The sequence below is a fragment of the Miscanthus floridulus genome, chromosome 19, assembly GCF_019320115.1.
Source record: "Miscanthus floridulus cultivar M001 chromosome 19, ASM1932011v1, whole genome shotgun sequence".
Lineage (NCBI taxonomy): Eukaryota > Viridiplantae > Streptophyta > Magnoliopsida > Poales > Poaceae > Miscanthus > Miscanthus floridulus.
This window is the reverse complement of record NC_089598.1, coordinates 102104705-102124595: the sequence shown is the minus strand read 5'-3', so window position 1 is coordinate 102124595 and position 19891 is coordinate 102104705. Positions and strand designations below refer to the sequence as shown.

General features: G+C 48.9%; 2 protein-coding genes and 1 long non-coding RNA gene across 4 annotated transcripts; 2 read left to right on the top strand and 1 right to left on the bottom strand.

Moving 5' to 3' along the window:
• Window positions 1-939: 939 nt before the first annotated feature.
• LOC136527592 (IAA-amino acid hydrolase ILR1-like 6) lies at window positions 940-6965 on the top strand. The gene is made up of 3 exons (XM_066520375.1): window positions 940-1644; window positions 3108-3233; window positions 5483-6965. The coding sequence occupies exons 1-3, from the start codon at window positions 1150-1152 to the stop codon at window positions 6320-6322; spliced, it is 1461 nt and encodes a 486-aa protein (XP_066376472.1). The 5' UTR covers window positions 940-1149; the 3' UTR covers window positions 6323-6965.
• Window positions 6966-9275: 2310 nt separating this feature from the next.
• LOC136529438 (uncharacterized) lies at window positions 9276-11842 on the bottom strand. Of its 2 annotated transcripts, XR_010777288.1 has the most exons (6): window positions 11472-11842; window positions 10897-11048; window positions 10694-10772; window positions 10459-10610; window positions 10235-10338; window positions 9276-10038 (listed from the first exon to the last, which is right to left on the bottom strand). It is a non-coding gene; the product is annotated as an uncharacterized lncRNA (long non-coding RNA). The 2 variants fall into 2 exon arrangements; XR_010777287.1 differs by having other exon boundaries at window positions 10235-10610.
• Window positions 11843-14528: 2686 nt separating this feature from the next.
• On the top strand, window positions 14529-15857 carry LOC136527743 (oxygen-evolving enhancer protein 1, chloroplastic-like). The gene is made up of 2 exons (XM_066520561.1): window positions 14529-14847; window positions 14948-15857. Exons 1-2 carry the CDS (start codon window positions 14605-14607, stop codon window positions 15701-15703), a joined length of 999 nt encoding a protein of 332 aa, XP_066376658.1. The 5' UTR covers window positions 14529-14604; the 3' UTR covers window positions 15704-15857.
• The last annotated feature ends 4034 nt before the right edge of the window (window positions 15858-19891 follow it).

Sequence of the window (19891 nt, the reverse complement as noted above, 5' to 3'; positions counted from 1 at the left end):
TCAAATCAAGAACTAATTAAGCAGCGGATCCGAGCATGGCTCAGTGGCTTCCCATAAATATAATGACCAAAAACAGTGGAAAGTTCCTCAAGTCCCGTCGGTCCCAAGGCATGTAGCATCAATGACCTGCAACAATGCAACAACTAATAAAATTTAAGTGAAGATTTTTACGAAGCATGTAGTACATATATTAAACACACATAGGTGCAATGCAAAAAAAAGATGAAAAACAAACATAGAATAATTGACAAATCTATGACAACTAGATAGAGATCGTAGAGTTTGTATTATGTTACGAAATGAATAGTGAGTGAAGATAACCAATTTTGATTACCAGGACCCCAACAAGAAAAGGGGCTGAGCACCAAGTACCCTGCAAAAGTGTACTACTACCGTAGAGTACATGCAAGTGCCACTGGATTAGTACTACTGGAATGCTGACGGTGGTCGCAACAACAGACGCTACGCCACATGCGACGCAATCTATCAGGGGCGTTGTCACAGGCGAGCGGAACTAGCTCCTCTAATCCCGAAGAATAAATAAAAAAATAAAACTAGTCCTAGCTTAGTACTAGCAGCACTAATCCTGTGGGCGGGCCCGTTCCCACGCTAATAAGTCTGTTCGCTAGTTGATTTCTGGACTGATAAGTTTAGTTGATGCTAATTTAGAGTTTGTTTGGAACGCAGGAATTTCACAGGAATTGCACAGAAATTTTACAGAAATCAGTTCAATTTCACAAGAAAAACGCAGGAACGAGAAAAACATCTCGCATTCCAAATATGCCCTTATTATAAGAAAAAAATACTATACCTTAACCAGCTCAGGCCGAAATCAAAGAAGGAATAGGCCGAATAATGTAGTGTCAGAGGGGTCAAGTGGTTTTTTACATTGATTCCGCCACGAGCCGAATTGAATCGGAAAGAAAGGTGCCACCACTGCCAGCAGCAGCAGCAGCAGCTATCACAGCACCCGAGCCCCAGACGACGCGCGGAAAAATCAGCCGCTGCCGCTGCCGTCGCCTCGTAATTTAATCCCCGCCATTCCTCTGCCTCCTACCATTTTGCCGCTGCGCTGCCCCTCCAGCACCCGAGCTCAGCCTGCTCTGCTCAGCACCTCAGCGGCCCATCGCTTCATCAGTTTCAGTCGCCATGGACCGCGGCGGCCACGCGCTGCGGGCGGCGCTGCTGCTGCTGCTCACGCTGCCGACGATCCCCGTGCCAGCGGCCTGCCCGGCGACGACGGCGGCGTTCCTGGAGGAGGACGCGATCCTGGGCGCCGTGGGCAGCGCGATGCGCGGCGGCGGCAGCAAGGGCCCCGCGAACGCGAGCACGAGGCCGCCGAGGGGCGGCGCCGGGAGGCAGCACAATCGCTACGACGTGGGGTCGTGGAAGGAGGAGATCGCGGGGCTGGCGGGGCGGCCCGAGCTGGCGGCGTGGCTGCGCGCGGTGCGGCGGCAGATCCACGAGCGGCCCGAGCTGGCGTACGAGGAGGTGGAGACCAGCCGCCTGGTCCGCGACGAGCTGGACGCGCTGGGCGTCGGGTTCCGCCACCCCGTCGCGCGCACGGGCGTCGTCGCCACGCTCGGCACCGGCCGCCCGCCCGTCGTCGCGCTCCGCGCCGACATGGACGCGCTGCCCATCCAGGTACGCCGTGTACATGGACGTGTTGTTCGTGCTACTCGCTTTCATGCGTCCACCATGCTGGGGCCTTCTTGCTTAATTGGCCCCTAGTAACTCGTCGAAGAACTACTCTTTTCAATTTTTCTTCCTTCGATTTCAAATTTTGAGGCGTGCTAACAAAAGAAACTACTGCTAGTGCATAGGATAGCAGAACTTGATCCAGGCGCGGGAAATTCTTATCTCACGATTCAAACGATCCCCACGAAATCTCCGCACGATTCAGCTCATGCGTTTACTAACACGCCGCCCTCTGAGCCGAGGATTATCCGGAGAGCACGGACTCGCAGAGTGCGTCCACTCCAGCCACTTGGTTAGTGGATGAGAATGGTGCACTATAGTTAATTAATTAAATATTCAAATAAATCTGCACAGTGGCAATGCATGACAACACTGTGCTTTAGTTAGCAACACACCATGGTTACTTTATCCTTTTTTTTTTCTTCTCCCTTACCATTATTTGGTTTATTAAAAAAAAGAAGAAGGCTTCACTCTGCTTAGTAGGCTCATAGGCTGCCCCAGATTGGATGCGTAGGGTGGATTTGCAGAAGCGCGTAGGCGTAGGGCTGTTCCTCCGTGTTCCTCTGCTTTGGGGTCGGTTGGTTGCGCCGCGTACGTAGGCCACCTGGAGGGCAGCACACGGATGTCTCATGCTTCCGGTCTCGTGAAAAATGTGATCATCCATCCTTTAGCCTGGGCCTACCTACAGTGGTCCAGGTCCATCAGCCAGCCCACTTGGTTACTGCTCCAGTGGTCCTCGCGATAAAACAATCTCGTGCTCGTGCAAACACAGACACCGCACGATGCAATGGAGACAGACACGACGTGACGACAGAGGGCATGCTGCCTGTTGAGCTCGTCAGTCCGAGTCTTCAGACTGTTTGGCTGGGGCTGAAACGATCGTATACGATTGTGGATTATTACAGCTACTGGTTTGATGTGAGAGAAAAATATTCTTCTGACTGGAAATTTACGATCGTTTACGACCAAACGAACATGCTGCTTCATGCTCAGGCTCAGCAGCTGTGGTCACGGGTCACCGAATCTCGGAGAGATCATTCACGGCCACCGCACGCCCATCACTGACACAGACACAGAGAGAAAAAGAAAGGGCTTTCTGGTTTCTTGCCCGAAATGGCATCAGTCGTTGGTAAACCCACACAGATTTCGCCGCGGGACAGTCGATCCGCCTGACTGCCCAGAACAGAACGGGCAGTTTTTCATCTTTTACGCCCAAAAGCTCGAGGACGACGAGGCCGCTTTCTCACGATCGCCGGTTGTCCGCTCATGCGCGTTTGGCACAGCAATGGGAGTGCTGACTGGAAAGTGGGAGCATCCATCTGCCCGTTCCATCCAGGCTCGGCCTCGGCATGGAAGATATCAGTTGCCTGACGACGCGTCCGTGCCGTGCGTGTGTGTGGTTGTTGCAGGAGGCGGTGGAGTGGGAGCACAAGAGCCGGGTCCCCGGGAAGATGCACGCGTGCGGGCACGACGCGCATGTGGCCATGCTCCTCGGCGCCGCCAGCATCCTCAAGTCTCGCGAGCACCAACTCAAGGTACGACGACCTACGGCGCCACGCCACACCCTCTTTTCAGTTTCAGACCCTCTAATCGTACTTGTTTAATACAATTGATATTAGTGCCTTTTTCATATAAACTTTGTCAAATTTAAAATGTTTTTTCTCACCAAAAAAATAAAATGGTTTGACTTAGCACGACACCAAAATTGCTTCTTTTCTTGGACATACGGAGAATAATATCCTTCCATTCACTTAATCAGCACCAGCTGCAGTATGGAGGGAGTATATATCTCCTGCCTTTCAGACATCCAGAGACGCTCGTTCGTAGACGTAGCTTTCGTCCATGTGGACGCCACTCTACTACTCTTGCGTGCAAGGGACCCTGTTACGTGCTCTGCATCCCGCCCATCCCATCTCAGCATTCTTTCTTTCTTTCTACATGAAAACGTGGGCCTTGTTTAGATGACTCCAAATTCCAAGTTTTTTCACTCTCTCTCCATCACATCAATTTTTAGCCGCTTGCATGGAGCATTAAATGTAGGTAAAAAAAATAACTAATTGTACAGTTTAGTTGGAAATCACGAGATGAATCTTTTGAGCTTAGTTGGTCCACGATTGGACAATATTTACCAAATAAGACGAAAGTGTTACTATTCATCGGGTTGAAATTTTCTTCAATCTAAACAAGGCCGTGATCTGAATTTGGGTCGCTAGATTTCGCTTTTGGGTGGGGGATGGCTAAAGCAGTGGGCAAAATGATAGTTTAAGACGAGCACCCAAAGTGCAGAAATGATGTGCCACCACAGTCTGATATCGGGGATGATCCATAGCCCATTGTTGTGGCAGTGGCATCATGCAAATGTCAGCGTCATGAGTCGTACCGGTAAGCACTAGTTCTAATTCTTTTGAGATCTCAATTCTTTTCCCCGCGTGCTCCTGAACACTCGCAATGATCAGCGCACACTGTCACTGATGCGTGTGCCCTGCTCTCGCGGCTGCAGCCACTCCGTCCGTGTTCTAGTAACTTGCACCTTTTATTTAGGCTTTATTAGTGCCGCATCAAGGAAAAAGTTGTTCCATCTGCACAGCGTTTGTTTCTTTCAATTGTTGCAGTTGTGCTGTTGGGCATTGGCACGACACTCCTTGGTTCAGTCCTTTTGAAGCATCGGATGCTAGTGCCTCCTGATCAGTGATGAGTGTGGTCTTGGCATTTCTTACTGTGACCTCCGAAAAGAATCGGTGGAGAAACTCCTTTGTGCCACGCTTTTAGGGCCGGTTTGTTTCTCCAGTGCTAGGACAAGATCCTAAAACAGGAACTAAATAGTAGTCTCTAATAGTATTTATTTGAATGGACTAGAGGGAATTAAAGGGCATTAAAGCTACTGAACAAAGACTAAAATACCCTTGATGTAGAGTGGGGACAGGGAGGGGTGGGGACTGGAGAGGGGCATGGAGTGTCAATTTGGCCCCATAAGTCCCAATAAGCCTCACCTTAAGGGACTTCTGCCTTTTAGTCTCTAGTCCCTGTTTTAAGGTCCGTTTGGTTGGGCTTTTGGCTTTGGTTTTTGGCTCCAAAAGCTAAAAGCCCAACCAAAACGGCTGCTTTTGGAGGCTGCTTTTCCGTAGTATATTTTTGAAAGCTGGTTTGATCCTGCTTTTGGCTTTTGGCTTTATGCTTTTGGTGGAATAAAAAGCTCCTTCATAGTTGTTTCAAGAGAGATAAAGATATAAGGTATATTTTATACTTGTTTAACTAAATAGCTTTCAGCTTTTCTACAGCTCACAGCCCACAGCAGCTTTTCCACAGCTCACAGCCCACAGCAGCTTTTTCCCACAGCCACAGCTCAACCAAACGCACCCTTAGTTCCTCCTACTTGATTAAAAGGAGTTAAAATTTAATCTCTAGTCCCTATTCTCATATAAACAAACATGGCCTTAGGCTTTTGCCAGCATTGACATGAGCTAGATACTAACCTACAAGGACTGTGAAAGTCAGATGCTGATATTTTGACTGGCTGGTCCCTGGGAAGGGAGAGTTGCCTGTTTCTGTACCTCCAGAGCTGTCTCTTCAGTCTTCACCAACCTCCAGATGCTGATATTTTTGTTTGGTATATAGTTTATTTTTTTGAAACTGTACAGATAGGAGGAAAAAAACATGGTCAGGGTAATTGGTCTAATCCAATTTCTACGTTTCAGTATTGAAGTTGGTGCAGAAAATACTCCTAGGTGCAGTGCAGCAGCTCCTAGGCTGAGCTTACTGACTGGCGTTTCGTTACACGTTTCAGGGCACAGTGAAGCTCCTGTTCCAGCCGGCGGAGGAGTCAGGGTGCGGCGCGAAGCGGATGATCGAGGACGGCGCGCTGGAGGGCGTGGAGGCCATCTTCGCCGTGCACGTCTCGCACCAGCACCCGACGTCCGTGATCGGGTCCCGGACGGGGGCTCTCCTCGCCGGCTGCGGCTTCTTCAAGGCCGTCATACGCGGCGGCGGCGGCAACGATCCGCGCCGGGCCGACCCCGTCCTGGCCGCGGCGTCCACCATCATCAGCCTGCAGAGCATCGTCTCCCGCGAGGCGGACCCGCTGGACTCGCAGGTGGTCTCGGTGGCACTGGTGAACGGCAGCGAGGTCCGGCAGGCGGAGGAGCTGGTGCTGGGCGGCACGTTCCGCGCCTTCTCGAACGCGAGCTTCGACCAGCTGCGTCGCCGGATCGAGGAGGTGATCACGGCGCAGTCGCGGGTGCACGGGTGCGCGGCGTCCGTGGACTTCTTCGGGGACCAGAGCTTCTACCCGCCGACGGTGAACGACGCGCGCATGTACGGCCACGTGCGGCGCGTGGCGTCGCAGCTGCTGGGCGGCGCCGCCTACCGCGACGTGCCGCCCATGATGGGCGCCGAGGACTTCTCCTTCTACTCGCAGGCGGTGCCCGCCGGGTTCTACTACATCGGGGTGCGCAACGAGACGCTGGGGTCCGTGCACACGGGACACTCCCCGTACTTCATGATCGATGAGGACGTGCTCCCCACCGGCGCCGCCGTCCACGCCGCCATCGCCGAGAGGTTCCTCGCTGACCACGCCTCCCTCATGGGCGGCGCCTCCGACGATGACACGGCCGACCAGGAGCTGTAGACCAGCCCGGCTAGTGGTGGGTCTGCCCGGCCGCCCGGCCGACGTCGGGCGCGGACACGGGTGGTTTTGGGGCGCCCTCGCGCACGGCGGGAACTGAACTGGTGGGGATTTGGCCGATCGCTCGGGCGTCAGAGTGTGGGCCTGGTGACGGAACACGGGCTCGGGCTGGTTTAGTTTTTGTGGCCAATGGGCTCTTGCCTCTCGGTGGTCGACCGATCCCGCGGGCGTGACGTGCCGGCGGTTCGGGTTTTTCCCCGTGCGTTTGGGCGAGCAAGGAACCATTCCCTATCATAAAAGAAAAAGATCAAGGAACCATACGTGACGGACGGGCTGGAAAAGTGTAGCATGCTGGTGCTGATGCAAAATATTAGGCTGCTCTACGTACGTGTTTTTGCCCCTTTTTTGGGGATGTCTTGGAAAACTGATGAGATGTAGCTGCCTTTTGATAGCAGGATCTCTGTTGCTGCCATGCATGTTTCTGATGCTATGCATGCCTGTTGGGACGCGTATGATTTACTGGGCCTGGGTGATAAACTGGGACGGAGAAAGGAGAGCTGACAACGTATTGGGCCCAAAGTGTTCGCGCGCGCAAACCAACGACCCATCAACTAACCATTGTCCTCGTGTAGCTTGTTTTTGCTCACTGTGGTGCTCCTCCTCGGGATCCGGATCTGGGTGTTCCACCACACCCAGGCCTCGACGAAAAACTCGCGAGTTGTTGGCTCGTTCAGTTCTATGTGTCTTGATTTAATTTTTTGAGGAGCTAAGCTAGTATTTTAGCTTGTTAAACTAATAAGCTAGCTCAAGGGCTTGCAAGCTAGCTCACGAGCTAAACAAGCCAAGTATTTCATGGTCCAACAACCTAAACTAGAAACAATTAGACTTGATTTTATTCTATATGCATTAGATTGGAGTCTACGGTATGTATGTGCTATGTACACATTTATTATTTATTTGTCTTGATGTATGTATAAAACAAATTAGTAGCTATTGATTTATACATTGGTTGCTGTTAACAAGCTGGCTTGCGAGCTAAATGAGACTAGGCAAGCTAGAGTTTTAGCTCGTTTACTTAACCAAGCCAAGCTCGTCAAGGTAAGCGTACTACGCTTCCATTCCATGCCTTCGCCGTTCTGTTGAACTCAATAACAAGCCCGACACTGTCTGTTCGACTGAATGCTTCAATGGCTGAGAGTGTACTATCGCGAATTGGACCCCAATACTGGTGCCCGTGCCTCTGCCGGAGGATCCTCCACGCTGAGGGCAACAGCACGGCTTTCACAGTTTCAGTGCCTGCCTCCTTGCCACATCTAGCAGTAGCAGGCATACATTTCTTCAAATCGGTTCTTTCATTATCACAGAGCAGTGTTTTTGTAAGATGGTGAGCACCTCTTCTCCCAGGACGTCCTCTCATCCAACAGTGCCGTCCACTTTTTGAGATCGTCTAGCCTTGCTACTTTCAGAATTCTGACCAATATCTGATCTTCAGTGGTTCGACAAATTTTCAAATGGCCAGTAATAAATAATAACTTGTCTCTGCGTTCTCACTACTATATTGCCTTGATTTATGTTTTGTAGTAAATTGGTCTTAGCAAATTGCTCTTTTCTGATAGCAGACTAGACATTTTTATGAAGAGCGGATCAGTGGAAAAGCGATATAGGTTGGTCTCTAATTGTTAGGAGTCTGAATTTACTAACCGTGAGTCCGTGACAAACTACAACATGGTTTCTTGCCTACCAGAGAGAAGGAAAAGTGGTGAGATAGGAGACTATGCAGTTGCAGTGATGAGCCACCAAAGTGAAACCATGAATAATAATATAATATGCACTTGTTATGTTGTGAGCCACCAAAGACAAGACAATGAGTGGGCATTGATTTTCGTTTGATGTCTTCTTTGGTTAATGCACAATTGATGATACAGGTGTACATTACTGAAATTTATATGCTTTTTTTTTCTTTGCAAACATCCGCTTATTATAAATTGTGCATCATATACACTTGATCGAATCAGCATGTCAGTTTGGTGTAGACAGAGATGTCCTTGAAGATGGTTTCCAAGAACAAGACAGAGGTCTTTTCATGTAATCGCTATGTTTTATTACTCAGAAAATGTGATGTTTGAAAACTTGGAACCAGTGTTATGGTTTTACATTGAAGCAGAGCAAAGACAAGATTCTCGGTGCGTAAATAATACTTCATATAGCATTGCCTTAGAGCCTTTGAACCAACTCACATGAGGCCATGAGCTTCTGATTGTTGGAGTATTGAATTTGATAGAAGCTGAGGGCTTGGGTACCATGAACAATATATGATGACTGCTACTCTTTGTGTGTAATTATTTATTATTGGATTATTATTTCTATAGTAGAATCATCATTGAATTTGGTCTCGCAAAAAAAAAAAAGAATCTTCATTGAATTTAATATATTTTTCACAATTTATGATAGGATCTGTCTTGGTTAAAAAAATCATTGTCGGGTAAAGTCAAGCAGTATATCTGATGTTCTGTAGGAAGAGGAAGTGTAGATTATGCTATGTAGAAAGAGATGAAGATCTTTGCTAGGATAAGTTCTTAATTTTTAACTCTGCAGTCCGTCCTGCTATAGTCGAGTAGTCTACCTTGTATGGACAGCTGTTATCTCTGTTTTTAGATGGTGTTCATGTAAAGCAGCTTTGCTACAATTCAGGAACATGTACTTGTGAGGCTCTTCAAATCCTTCAGATTGTGTTGTTTTGTTTTATTATTTTGTGACGTCCCAAGCTTATAGTAATTCCGTAGTTCAGGCAGTGGCGGCCCAGGAGTTTAAGCTTGGTTATTCGAAATATAAAGGGGTGTAAAAAAAACTTTTTTCGAGAACCAAAAAATCGAAAACTTTTTTTCATGTGGATTCCTGTTTTTGGACATGGAAAACTAGTTTTGACATGGATTCCTGTTTTGAAAACTGATTTCTTTTTGCGCGGATTCATTTTGTTTTCCACGGATTCCTGTTTTTCCAAGTGGAGTCTTGAAACAATAGTAGCTTTTGGCCTTAATGGCAGTGGCCACAATGGCTGTTATTACAGAGTTCCCTCATAAAATAGTGGTTAACAAAACTTCACAGTCAGGAGGGATTTAGTACAATCATCATCAGGAATTGTTGAAAACAGCGGTACAATAGTGGTTACAAAACACCAGTTATACCCTTCACTTAGGGCCTTTACAACACTATTACGTGGCAGGCGCTGAAGGGAAGTTAAGTCCGTTTTATTGTCCGGGTGGAACTTAGCCCGAGCGCTTACGGACGTATTGACTAGGCCACAAGCACCGATGCCCCTGGCCTGCCCCAAAAGTGCTGAACGATTACTACTCCGTCCGTATGTTCAGCGTTGTGGTAGATGAGCGCCAAAATAGGTTGCTGAGGTTTCAAACTCATTAAGGGTTTATAAGAAACCTTTCCATTGTAGATCAGTAGATGCTTGATGATGTAGGATATATTCTGTCTTTAAGAATCTATCTAAGCCACTTTGTCCATGCCCTTAGACTTCACACGGTCAGAAAGGACAAAATAGCTAAAGAAATCCTGGAACAATAGAAAAAACAAGAATTAGGACTGATTGATATGACAAGCAGTGACAAAATGTGATTTATCTTCTGAACAATATCCTTGTCATCTTCTGAAAAAAATTCAATGGTGCCGTTTGCTGCTCTAGTGGGTTTGAAAGAGTTGAAGAAATCCTACAACAAAATAGTCGTTTAGGAATCATATAAGCAGTTTCGAATCAGAGGTCCAAGAGTTTACAGAATTTGGGGTTTAAGAAGAGGAGCTTTTAACAGTCCCCACCCCTAAGTAGATAATAGATCTCTAGAAACCTATTCAGAGGTAATATGTAGAGCAGTTTCTAGTGTGTGTATATATGCCACATATATGTACCTTGGCAACATCCAACATTTTTACATTTTCCTGATGATTGGCGTCAAGCTGATGTATGACCCGCGCCATCCACGTTATTTTCTCTGTCATTCCTCGAGTCTTCTCTACAAGATGTTGGATTAGCATGCGTTGCTGAACAATCAGGTTATCCGGTGACTCAGTGTCTTCCACTTCTTTTGAAATTCCTAAATGACTGATACATACAAATAAACATAAGGGCGTACCCAGTGCAGAGAGCTCCCGCTCTGTGTAGGGTCTGGGGAAGGGTGTCAGTGGCAAGCCTTACCCTCGCCTGTGCAATGCGAGAGACGGCGACTCGAGCCCGAGACCTTCCGGTCACAGGCGGTAAGACTCTACCGCTTGCACCAGGCCCGCCCTTCATACATACAAATAAACATGTTAAGAAAAATCATAATCTACCTGAAAAATTGATCAACAATATGCATTATGAATACTAACCTTGTACCATGGTGCTGCTGCAACACTGCATCCTCCTCAGTGTCCCCCATGCACTCAATGGGACCATCTTTTCCGCTCACTGTACCAAATTGACAGAACAATGACCTTGAAAATTTGCTGAAATCATATAAATTGTCTTGGAGTAGTATTTATTCAATACGTCGTTCCTCCAGATGACGGAACAAAGTATGAAGGTAACCTACAGCTTGCTTAATAAAGTTTTGCAGGGCCATCCTGAGCCAAGCTTGCTGGACACCGATCCCTGCAGCCCCGTACCCGCACAGTGGTACACAGGCGCGCTGCGGCGTTGGGACCTCCCCCCGCACACTGCACCCCGCAGAGTTGATGGTGGATCCTGAAACAGAACAAAGGGAGGGCTAATTTATACTTAGAAGGCTAAAAATCTTACGCTGTATTACTGATAGCATAAAGAACATAAATAACGATATCAACTCAAAGTGCTCGAGCAATATGTATTGAAGCCTTGAAATTGCATTAAAAAGGGACAACAATTGTGATATATCTATGAAAAATAAATGAATACAATACGTGTCATTCATTCCTCGGGCCTTTGTGGGGCAAATCTATCATCTAATTTTAAGCCTGGCGCTTCAGAATCTTTTTTAATCTTCTATTCATGCAAACAAATCCCGCTCATGTCATTCATTTTCACCATCACAGATCCAAGTGATTCTATTTTGAACTAACATTCACAGTCACCGAATATTCCAAAAATCAAAATTGAACAACTAGATGTGCGGTACTATTCTGTAGTCACCTTGGACAAATGAGCTATGAGGTGTGCAGCTTGTGTTGTACGCCTGGCCGCCTGGCTGCAGGACTAAAGGAGGCAAGGAGCGTGGAGCCGGGGCGGACTGCCGGCTGTAGAAGAACAACAGGCGGAGTGACCGGGCGTCGGCGTGGCGGCCGCGACTCGACGGGTAGGCCTGAAGAAGGGGCCACCGCCGGCCAGCTGGGGCGGGGTCGCCTCTCGCCTTGAGCTGTCGACGCGTGCAGCTGGGGCGCGGTCGCGCGGACGTGCTGTCGCCGTCGCTTTCTCACCCCGAGGAGCCGCGCTGCTGCGTAGCGAGTAGCGGCCGTCCGACTCCCAGCCCCTGCCGACTCCGACTAGCAAGCGCCGAGCGGGATGCGGGATGCGGGAGGCGGCCAAAGACAAGGCCGGAGTCGGTGCTAGGGTTGTGATGGGCTGACTTGGGCTGTCGCGGGGGAGGGGACTGGCCATATGGGTCTTTCACGGGCTGCTGAAGACCTGCTCCTAGGAAATTTGGGCCACGTCCCGGGCTCGCAGCCTCATAGTCGCAGGTTGCAGACTTGCGCCTCAGCCTCAGAGTCGCAGGTTGCAGAAGTTGGGCTTTTATTGGGCCGCATGTTGGGGAGAGAAATTAGTAGGAGAGTGTATGTTTTGAGGTGAATTCTTAACAGGGTATTTATATTAGCTTTAGTTTTTTTTCTTCTAAAACACATACATGTATATATACACTATATATATGAAAAAAATCCATCTATCTATATATATACTATAAAAGAGCAAAGGAATTAGAAAATAATTTGTTACCCAAAAGCTTTCTACCCACCCCTATCCTCCATCGTTGGATGTATTTTGAATTTGCACCCGACATTGATCGGTACACAAAAATAATAGTCGAACCTGTGAGGCACGATAGAAGGTACGAAACACGCGTGTCTGCCAGTACGTATGCTCCGTCTCCCCGTGTTTTTATCACCGTCCCCACCCCTACCCGCCTGTTGCACCCAATATGAACGCCCACAGTACCGTTGACGCCCAGAGGCACGTGTGGGAGCTTTATCGTGTTTGTCTGGTATGAGAGTTGATGACACCCACAACACTGTAGGGAAAAATATCGGCGCCTACAACACTGCATGCGTTCTGGCATGCCAGGGAGGTCGTAGGGTACTGTACAGTAGGTGTACAGGGTACGTTCCTCGGTATTGCGGTTGACTTTGAGTGACCTGCCTTACTTTCTCTGTCAGTTTCCTGGTCCCTACCGAGCGAGCATCCCCGGTCGGTTGGTCCCAGTCGGCTCTGATTGTGTCAGCCAGAGAGGAGTTGTAAGCAGGGGTTCGGCGCATCCCTGGTTGGAGAAGCGGGTTGGAGTCGGAAGTGGTGTTGGGCCAGGCCGTCTGGAGGCGGGCTGGAGACCGAAGCGAGCGCTCCGGTCGGAGAGGTGGACCGGAGTCGGAAGCGGGCGCCGTTCCTCCTCGTCCAGGCCTCGGAGATTGGATCATCCTTCTGGCTGTCGTCTAGGTATTTGGGCCAGCCCGTGAGTTGCGCGTTTGCTCGCAACGTTGTCCGTTGGGCTGTGTCTTTATTGGGAAGCCGGTCCATGAGGGACCTGGGTTCATGAACCCGACATGTTGTATGTTATTGATATGGCCAATTTTCCCTTGTAATAAATGTTGTTGCCTTTCTGCACATCAGTCACGAAATAGAATGTCTGAATTGTATAGGTTTTTGGCAGATCAAGTCAGAAGGGCTAAGGGCATGCAAAAATAAATGTTGTTCCTAGGTTACCTGATCACATGGATTTTGGTAATCTAATAACAGTTCATCTCCATAGTTGGTATAACTCCAAATGTCCAGAAGGGTTAGCTAAAGCAATAGTGTAGTTGTGACTGGCACATTTATCTTTCTCAATGTTGGGCTTTAATCAAGAGTTTCGGTTTGGCAATCTTTTTTAGAAATTATGATTATCTCACACTTGAGGATATAATATTTGCACAATTGCTCCGTACTGATTGTCTAATATTGCGTAATTGCTCCGTACTGATTGTCTAATATTGCGTACTAGCCTTTATTGTTTGTGGAACCGGGAAACTTTCAGCCTGTACAGACTCATGTTACTAATAACAAGCTTGGTTTAGGTTCTGGCTCAGAACCAAAAGTTGAGGATGATGTTGAAACAAAACCACAAGCCAAAGGTGAGCTAATGATGCGCATTTTCTATTAATCTTGGTTTGTTCTTTTTAGTCCACAACATTGCCAACTCCACAATTTCTTTGACTTACTTAATTTCTGTTGCGTAGCTTAGAAAGGCTACTTTTTCATAGATACCTAAGTCTCCTTGCATCCCTTTTTGTGGAAAATGATTTAGTAAATAATAGAAAGGGCGGTTTCTTTCTTTCTTTAGCCTTTAGGAATCTTTATCTATCTATCTATATACTTTTATTAGGTGTCTCATTGTCTGATGGGTACTCACCTAACTGTTTCAAAGTTATAGTGTTGCAACTGGAGATACTATCAAAGAAAAGGGAAAAATCAGTTGCAAAGAGGATAAGAAAGGTGCAAAAAGAGGAGGAGCCCTCCAAAGAGAAGGGATTTAAGATGTTTTTTCAAGAAATTTTGGCCCCATAATGTGTGAGGCAGAAACTTCAGAAATGATATTTTAGCTATTGAGCTTGGCTGATACAACAAATATACAACTTGCTAAATGCTTAACAAGTTTTGCAACTGGTTCTGTCATTTGACATCCCAATTGCGTCGTTCACCAAAATGTTACCATCCAACTGATTAAATAAACTTTAATTGCTCCACTAAAAACTGTATACCATGGTCTGACCATGGGGATTAGGCTGAGGAGAGGAGATCCTTCTCCGGTGGTCCCTACAAACCAAAACCAGCCAGCACGACCACAAGTGCCAGCGAGGAGCCGAGGAGTGGCACCTGGGCATGCCACGTGTGCACCCGGCATCACCATAGCCCAAAGTAACCAATGGGAGGAGACCCCTTATCCGCTGCTCTTATCCTCCGTCTGTGGCCTCCGCTCAGCTGCGCGTAGATAACGAACTCTCCCGCCCTCACAAGACGCCCTTCACGACACGCCCCACCAGACGGAAAAGGCAACAGCAACACCGCCGTGGCGACGACGACGATGGCAGCCTCGCTCCAAGCCGCGGCCACCCTGATGCAGCCGGCCAAGATCGGCGGCCGGGCGCACTCCGCCTCGCTGCCGTCCCGCCCGTCGTCGCACCTCGCCAGGGCGTTCGGCGTCGACGCCGGCGCCGCCAGGATCACGTGCTCCCTCCAGTCCGACTTCAGGGACGTCGCCAGCAAGTGTGTCGACGCCGCCAAGCTCGCCGGCTTCGCGCTCGCCACCTCGGCGCTCCTCGTCTCGGTAAGCACGCATTATCAGCAAGCTTGCCAGCTGCCTGCTCCTCAAGATCGATCGAAGTTGATGTCAATGACACGTGTGTGTGTGTGTGTGCTGTGTGAAGGGCGCGAGCGCGGAGGGCACGCCCAAGAGGCTGACCTACGACGAGATCCAGAGCAAGACGTACCTGGAGGTGAAGGGCACGGGCACGGCGAACCAGTGCCCAACCATCGACGGCGGCGTGGAGGCGTTCCCGTTCAAGGCCGGCAAGTACCAGTTGAAGAAGCTGTGCCTGGAGCCGACTTCCTTCACCGTCAAGGCGGAGGGCATCGCCAAGAACGCGCCGCCCGAGTTCCAGAAGACCAAGCTCATGACCCGCCTCACCTACACGCTGGACGAGATCGAGGGCCCGCTCGAGGTCGGCTCCGACGGCACCCTCAAGTTCGAGGAGAAGGACGGCATCGACTACGCCGCCGTCACCGTGCAGCTCCCGGGAGGCGAGCGCGTGCCCTTCCTCTTCACCGTCAAGCAGCTCGTCGCCACCGGCAAGCCCGAGAGCTTCGGCGGGCCCTTCCTCGTGCCCAGCTACCGTGGCTCCTCCTTCCTCGACCCCAAGGGCCGTGGTGGCTCCACCGGGTACGACAACGCCGTCGCGCTCCCCGCCGGAGGCAGAGGCGACGAGGAGGAGCTCCAGAAAGAGAACATCAAGAACACCGCCTCGTCGACCGGCAACATCACGTTGAGCGTCACCAAGAGCAACCCGGAGACCGGCGAGGTCATCGGCGTCTTCGAGAGCGTGCAGCCGTCGGACACTGACCTTGGGGCCAAGGTGCCCAAGGATGTCAAGATCCAGGGGATCTGGTACGCGCAGCTCGAGTGATTGGTTCTTTCTAACTGCTAGGCGCCGGACCGTCATGGATCGGACCTTGGGAAAGTGTACCATGGAGAACTTTTGAGAGCAGAGGAGGGATCGTGTATGTACCTATTAATGCAAATTCGGGCTGTTGGTTTTTAATTTCAGTTTGAGTTTCTTCTTTCTTGTGTTCTCATGAACTCCCCTGTGCAGACACAGAGCTACGAGGCTGTTTGATGATACCAGAGATTAATTGTTAGTTATAAAAATGTCATAGAAAAAGTTAGCTAATAAGCTCGCACTAGCTTAGCACAAGAGCTAATAGTCCATTGCTATAAACGTATGAACCTATTAGCCAAGTATCTAAACACACATGGGCTGATGGTTAGCTATCTAATTTTTAACTAAGGCGAACAACTAGATTGAGGCATTTAGTTGATCTAAACATGCACTAAGCCTAAAGCACCAAAAAATTCAACCGCAAAGACCTAACCACTTGAGCCTAAGGGCCTGTCTGCATCCATTGTAATTATAATAATCAACTAAATGTGATTGTGATCCAAACAAGTTGGATTATATGGTAGATTATTATAATCAAAACCCAAGATTTAGACATTCGTCTCCGCACAAAACATTTAGATGTTCTTCTTGACAAAACATTTAGATGTTCTTCTCGACAACCTCTGCAGGAGCATATTTTTTTAGATAAAGGGAGTTTATATCATCAAGCAAATGAAAAAAGTCTCGGTCTCTACATTAGACGATGTAATGAGATAGTCATCAAGGGCCTTTGTTTTTCCTTCTCAAAAGGTTTCTTGTATTGAGTCTATCCCTAATGAGGAGCCAAAAGAAAAACTTGTGTTTGCCCAGATTGCTTGAGGACCATAACCAAGAGAAAAGGGGTGAGGCTTCCATGGTCCCTAACAGCAAGGAGTAAAGCTTTTTTGCTTCTAAATTGAGCTGATCCCCAAGAGTATTGCCAGACATCAGACTCTTTCTCATCCCACTGTCTATCTTGGATAATGGACTGTACTTCTTCTAGTTGACTGGCGGCCTGTGTGGAAAGGGGCAGACTGAAAATCCTGCTAACTTCTTAATCTAGAAATACCTGACCGAGCAATTTAGTTTTCTAGCAAAGGAGAAGAGCTGGGGGAAGGTGACTTTTAGGGAGGGACCAGTCCATTGATCTGATCAGAAAAGGATTGAGTTTGCCTTTGTTTGGAGTGTAAGTTGTGAGACCCTGGAACTTGCCAAAAAGTTTCATGATTCCTTCCATCAAAAGGATCCAACTGGCTCCTGGCTTGTGGTGGGGTTTGATTGTTGGCATACGACTTCGATCAAGTTAGTTTCACCCAAGGACTATCTGCATTGTTATAGGATTTATCCAAGAATTTGAGTAAAAGGGCACTATTTTGACTTCTCATGTCTATAAATCCCCAAGCCCCTTCACTTTTTTGCGTACAGGTAGATTCCCAGGCAGCCAAACAGGAACCTCTTCTGTTAATGTGTCCCCCACTCCAAATGCAATGCTTGTTTGTCTATTTGCTTGATGATTTGGGAGGGGGTGGCAATTGTAGGTTGAGCAGGGATGAAAACAACAAAAAGGATGAGCCTTCCAACAAAAAGGTTGGCAGGGCTGAAAACACAGAGTTCACAAAAAGGATGAGCCTTCCACGGTAGGATAAGAACTTGCTTACACCAACCAACCTTCCTTCTATCTTGGACGGTAAGGAGTGAAATTGTCGGTGTTTCGAACCGCCGACTAATAAATTTGTGTTTGCGCGTCTGACCTGGATGGTGTGCTCGGAGGACACAAGGGTTTATACTGGTTCGAGCGAAATGTCTCTACGTCCAGTTTGAGGCTGCTTGTGTTACCGACACTTGTTTGTAGTAGGGGTTACAAACGGGCGAGAGAGGGAGAAGGTCCCAAGTCTCTGATGGAAGGATCGAATGGAGTTGAGTCGAGTTGAACTGAGTCCCCCCCCGTGGGGCGTCCTGCTTCCCCTTTTATAGGTGAAGGGGAAGGTGCAGGTTACATGAGAGAGAGAAAGAGAGAGAGAGAGAGAGAGAGAAGCGAGGAGGAAGAGGGCCTCCGGGGCCGCATCGTCCTTCATCCCCGCTATGTGGGTCCCGCTGGTCCTATAGATGATGATGAGGATGGCTCCACGTCGTGACCCTGTTCGCCACTGGCGCTACACGCGGGCGTCGTCAGCAAGAGTGGCGCCCCATTCCATCCCGGCGGACAGCATGGTCAACAGGTACCCCTAACGGAAGTCGTGCGAGGGAGGGGGGGGGGGGGTTAAGCAGCACAGTGTTGGCCTGTTCGACGTTGTCAGCGACATGAGCTCCCAAGTATGGCCCGTCGTGGCCACGGGTCACGTCAAGACATGTCTACTCTCTTTCTGGAGTCAGAAGTTTGATCCCGGGTCCGTACTCTTATACCCGTAGTGGTTGGGGACGGTGCGGACCCCTATTGGGCCTATGCTCCCGCCTGAGACTGAATCTATTCCCTTAGGGTCGGGCGAGGCGGAATCCCCCTCAAGGGGTCGAGCGAGGTGGGCTCCCGCCTCGAGGTCGGGCGAGATGGAGCCCGTGCCCTCGGGGTCGGGCGAGTTAATTATTCGTGGCCATTAGCCTCCTTCTTCCGGGTATCCCTAATATTGATACCCGATAGTAGCCCCCGAGCCTACGGAGTAGTAGGATACTCCTTTGAAGGTTTTTTAGACGGAATGACTCTGAGGGCTTTGATCTCCCTTTACGGCCCGCGGGATGTCTTAGTAGGGTTGCGATTCCTTTCTATTGCGATCGGACTCTTTGGGAGTGAAAGGATCAAGATGCCCAAGAGGGGGGCGGGGTGAATTGGGCTAATTCTAAAATTCTTTGCAATAATTAAACCCTACAGTTAGCCTAATTAACCCCTTGTGCCTAGAAAGTGTTTCTATTGATCTACCGCATAAAAGTATAGCAACCTATGTTCCAATCCTACTCTAGCATGGCAATTTTATGAAAGTAAATGACAAGAATTGAATTGCTCAAAGTAAATGCTCAAAGTAAAGAGAGAAGGAGAAACGCGGCGATATTTTGCCGAGATATCGGAGAGTCGCCACTCCCCACTAGTCCTTGTTAGAGCACTCGCGCAAGGGTGTAGCTCCCCCTTGATCCGTGCAAGGATCAAGTGCTCTCTACGAGTTGATTCTTTGACACTCCATCACGGTGAATCACCCACAACCGCTCACAACTTGAGTTGGGTCATCCACAAGCTCCGCCGGATGATCACCAAGCTCCCAATCACCACCAAGCCGTTTAGGTGATGGCGATCACCAAGAGTAACAAGCACGAACTCTTACTTAACAACGACAAGCCTAATGAGAAGGGTGGATGCACACTTTGCTACTCTTGCTTTCACTAATGAGGGCTCTCTTTGGGATTCTCAAATCTCAATCACCTCACTAGGACCTTGCTCTTCTTGGCACTCTCAACGGTGTTTCTCAGCTGCTGGAATGAGCAAAAAGTACCTCCTCACATGAATGGAGGAAGTATTTATACACCAGTGTTCAAAACGAACCGTTATGTGCCTCTGCGGGGTGACTGGATGCTCCAGTCTTGTTGACCGGACGCTCCGGTCAGTTCTCCCTAAACTCTAGTGTTTAAGTTGTGACCAGACGCTGGACAATGTCCAATCAGCACTGACCGGACGCGTCCGGTCACGATTTTCCCTCTCTGGAACCTTACTGGAGTCGACCGGACGCTGGCACCCAGCGTCCGGTCGCTCACCTCTCAGCATCCGGTCGCATCAGACAAAATCACCTTGATCAAATGAACTGACCGGACTCTGCGCCAGCGTCCGGTCACACCGGAACCAGCTTCCGGTCAGCATTTAACCCTCCATTCACTTCCAACTCTCAATCATACATGAATGAAGTTTGCTCCAATGGATCTAAGGACTTTTTAGGAGCTACCTAGTGCTAGATTTAGCAAGTGTGCACCACACCTAACCCACTAGACTCACCTAGGTCAAGCTACCCATCCATACCCCCCTTAGTAGTATGGCCAAAGGAAAGACAAAGTCCTAAACTACTCTAAGTGTCTCTTCAACTCCAAACGACACTTAGAACTAGTCCATCCTTAACCTTGTCGTCCATCCTTTGAAAATCGAAACGATTTCCATTGTAGGGGAATGACCACCATGATAGCCCAATCGATCTCCATTACCGT